Source organism: Penaeus vannamei, chromosome 28 (genome assembly GCF_042767895.1).
Source record: "Penaeus vannamei isolate JL-2024 chromosome 28, ASM4276789v1, whole genome shotgun sequence".
In the NCBI taxonomy this organism is placed as follows: Eukaryota; Metazoa; Arthropoda; class Malacostraca; order Decapoda; family Penaeidae; genus Penaeus; species Penaeus vannamei.
In genome coordinates this window covers 29,253,821-29,256,320 of record NC_091576.1, presented here as the reverse complement: position 1 = coordinate 29,256,320, position 2,500 = coordinate 29,253,821, and the positions used below count along the sequence as shown (strand labels likewise).

Here is a 2,500-nt window from a genome sequence, read left to right as displayed (position 1 = left end):
CACACACATACACAGCCACACAAACACACACACATCCACACAAACACACACATACAAACACAAACACACACGCACACCCTTCCGCCCCCAACGCACTCGTCGATGCAGTGGGCGGCCGTGATGACCCATTCGTCGTTGTAGATGGAACCCCCACAGAAGGGCGTGTCGGGCTTCCCCTTCTCAGACACGCCCACAAGCCAAGGGTACTCGTTCACTTCCGTCTCCTCGCCGCCCACGATCCTGCTCCTCCGGTTGGGGACGCCGCATTCTGGGGGATGAGGGGGGGGGGAAGAAGGGAAAGGAGGGAGGAAGAGAGGGGAAGGGGAGAGGGAGGAAGAGAGGGAAGAGGGAGGAAAGGAGGGTTGGGGGGAAGGGAGGAAGAGAGGGAGAGGGGAGAGGGAGGAAGGGAGGAGAAGGGGAGAGGGAGGGCATTGAAGAAGGAATGTGAGTTGGTTGTGCGGACTATGTTCTCTTTTTTATTTATTATTAATTCAACTATCTTATTTATTTCCTACTCTTCTTCCTTTTTTCTACTTCTCCTTTTCCTCCTCCTTCATCCCCAAACACGACAAAGAACGAACATTTCCACTTACTGCAGTCATATGCTTCGGACGGCGCAGCTGAAAATAACAAACGAATGAATAAGTCAAAGAACAAGCAACTAAACCATGATAACAATGACACAACACCTCACAACAACATTCCCACAAAACCCAAAGCGGTCTGCTTCCACACAGCAGACCACAAGCAATGGAAGCAGAAGCAGACGACACTCACGAGCTGTATCGGTGACGGTGCACGAAAATCCTGATCTCTCTCCTTCTCCGTCGCTTGTGAAGATGATAAAAACGTTCTCAGAAAACGTTTCCATCGCGCTGATGGGATGGTTGTCGCCGCAGAAACTGATTGATGTGTAAATACATGTGGACTTACCATCATGATTAATACTGATATGGTCTTCATTGGTCTTATCAACATTTTTCGTCATTATCGTTATCATCCTAATCCTTATTATTATCTTCACTGGTGTTATCAATGCCGTACTATCATTATGATCGCTATCATTATCATGATCATCATTCCCATTACGATCTGCACATCCCATACATGAACCCCATCATAACCCTTATATCATTTCCACTTCCGGTGACGAACAAACACGCGTTACATCAGTACACAGCTCTTGCGGAAGAGATAGACAACACAACATTGGAATGTCTGGCGTGGCAAGAAGAGAGGAATAAACAGGGGAAGCAATGGTCAGGTGCATATGTATATGTATGTTTCGAGACACGGATGTGACAAGCATGTAAGATTATACAAATAAGCAGAAAATAGTCATTAGATATAGATACGGCTGGGTCACACAGACTCCCGAGGGAATGAACCAACTTCCTCAAGACGTACTAGTATTCCTTGGAAGAGTCGGAGATCCACAGCGCGTCACTGTAGCAGTTGCCTTCCTCCGCGATGTCCACGACACAGCTGATCCTGATTTGCGAGGATGGGGAGGATGCCTGAGGAAAAGGAGGGAGGATGAGGAGATGAATAATTTCATAAAAGGGATGTGAAAACGGTGGGAGATAAACCTTGTATAAAGGGTGGTAGGTAAGTCGTGTAGAAAGGGAGGTAGATAGACCATTTCTTGATGAAGATTAGGCTTATATATATTTCGTTCTTGAATCCACTAAAAAGGGAATCCTTTCTTCGAATCTTACCCTTGCAATCCATTGAAATCCCTAAATTGTCGCTCCAGTGTCTCTCAAAATCTACTGTAACACTTAAATGTGTTTTTTTTTCAATAATTCTCAAAATATGCTCTTACAATTTTCTGAAATTTCTAAATGTGAAAAATTTCCTTCAATTCTATCCTGACAATCCCCTAACATTCCTAGTAAGTTCATAGTTACAACCAATCCAATCCCTGAAATTCCCTAAAAGTTAATAATTCCCCCCTAACATCTCCCTGAAATCTCCCCCACCCCCTCAAAAAGAAGAAAAAAAAAAAAATCTGACAATCTCACTCTACCATTGAAAATGATAATAATAATAATAATAATAATAATAATAATAATAATGATAGTAATAATGAAAGACATAATCTTAGAACATTCCCCAACATTCCCTCAAAAACACCTGTCCAATTCCGGATCTCACCTTCACATCCCAAATAAGGAGCGCGTTGCTAGGGTAATTATAAGGGAAATTCGGGGAAGAAATGCACACTTCTCCCCCCGGTGGCAGTGTGACGTCACCGGCCGGGACGGATTGACCTACGCATGGTTCTGTTGCGTAATAAGAAGGATAAAAACGGCGATTAAAGACCTTAATTCTTACTTCCTTATTCATTTGATTATATAAAAGAAAAAAGCCTCGACAAAATACCTTCCATTCATGTTGATCATATATCGAATGTATCTAACTTTTTAACGATTTTGGATTTTAAGAATGGTTGTCATTTCCAAGATTGAGAATCAGAAAAAAAGTGAAAAATAAGAAA

At 42.8% G+C, this 2,500-nt stretch overlaps 1 protein-coding gene across 1 annotated transcript in view; it reads right to left on the bottom strand.

Annotated features, from left to right (window-relative positions):
• LOC138867026 (serine protease 33-like) overlaps positions 1–2,500 on the bottom strand; it is a 6,206-nt gene that overhangs the window by 2,164 nt on the left and 1,542 nt on the right. The window contains exons 3-7 of the mRNA XM_070141441.1: positions 2,158–2,285; positions 1,408–1,517; positions 778–902; positions 594–620; positions 97–268 (exon numbers count right to left, since the gene is read on the bottom strand). Coding sequence (XP_069997542.1) covers positions 97–268; positions 594–620; positions 778–902; positions 1,408–1,517; positions 2,158–2,285 — 562 coding nt within the window. The remainder of the gene's footprint in view (positions 1–96; positions 269–593; positions 621–777; positions 903–1,407; positions 1,518–2,157; positions 2,286–2,500) is intronic.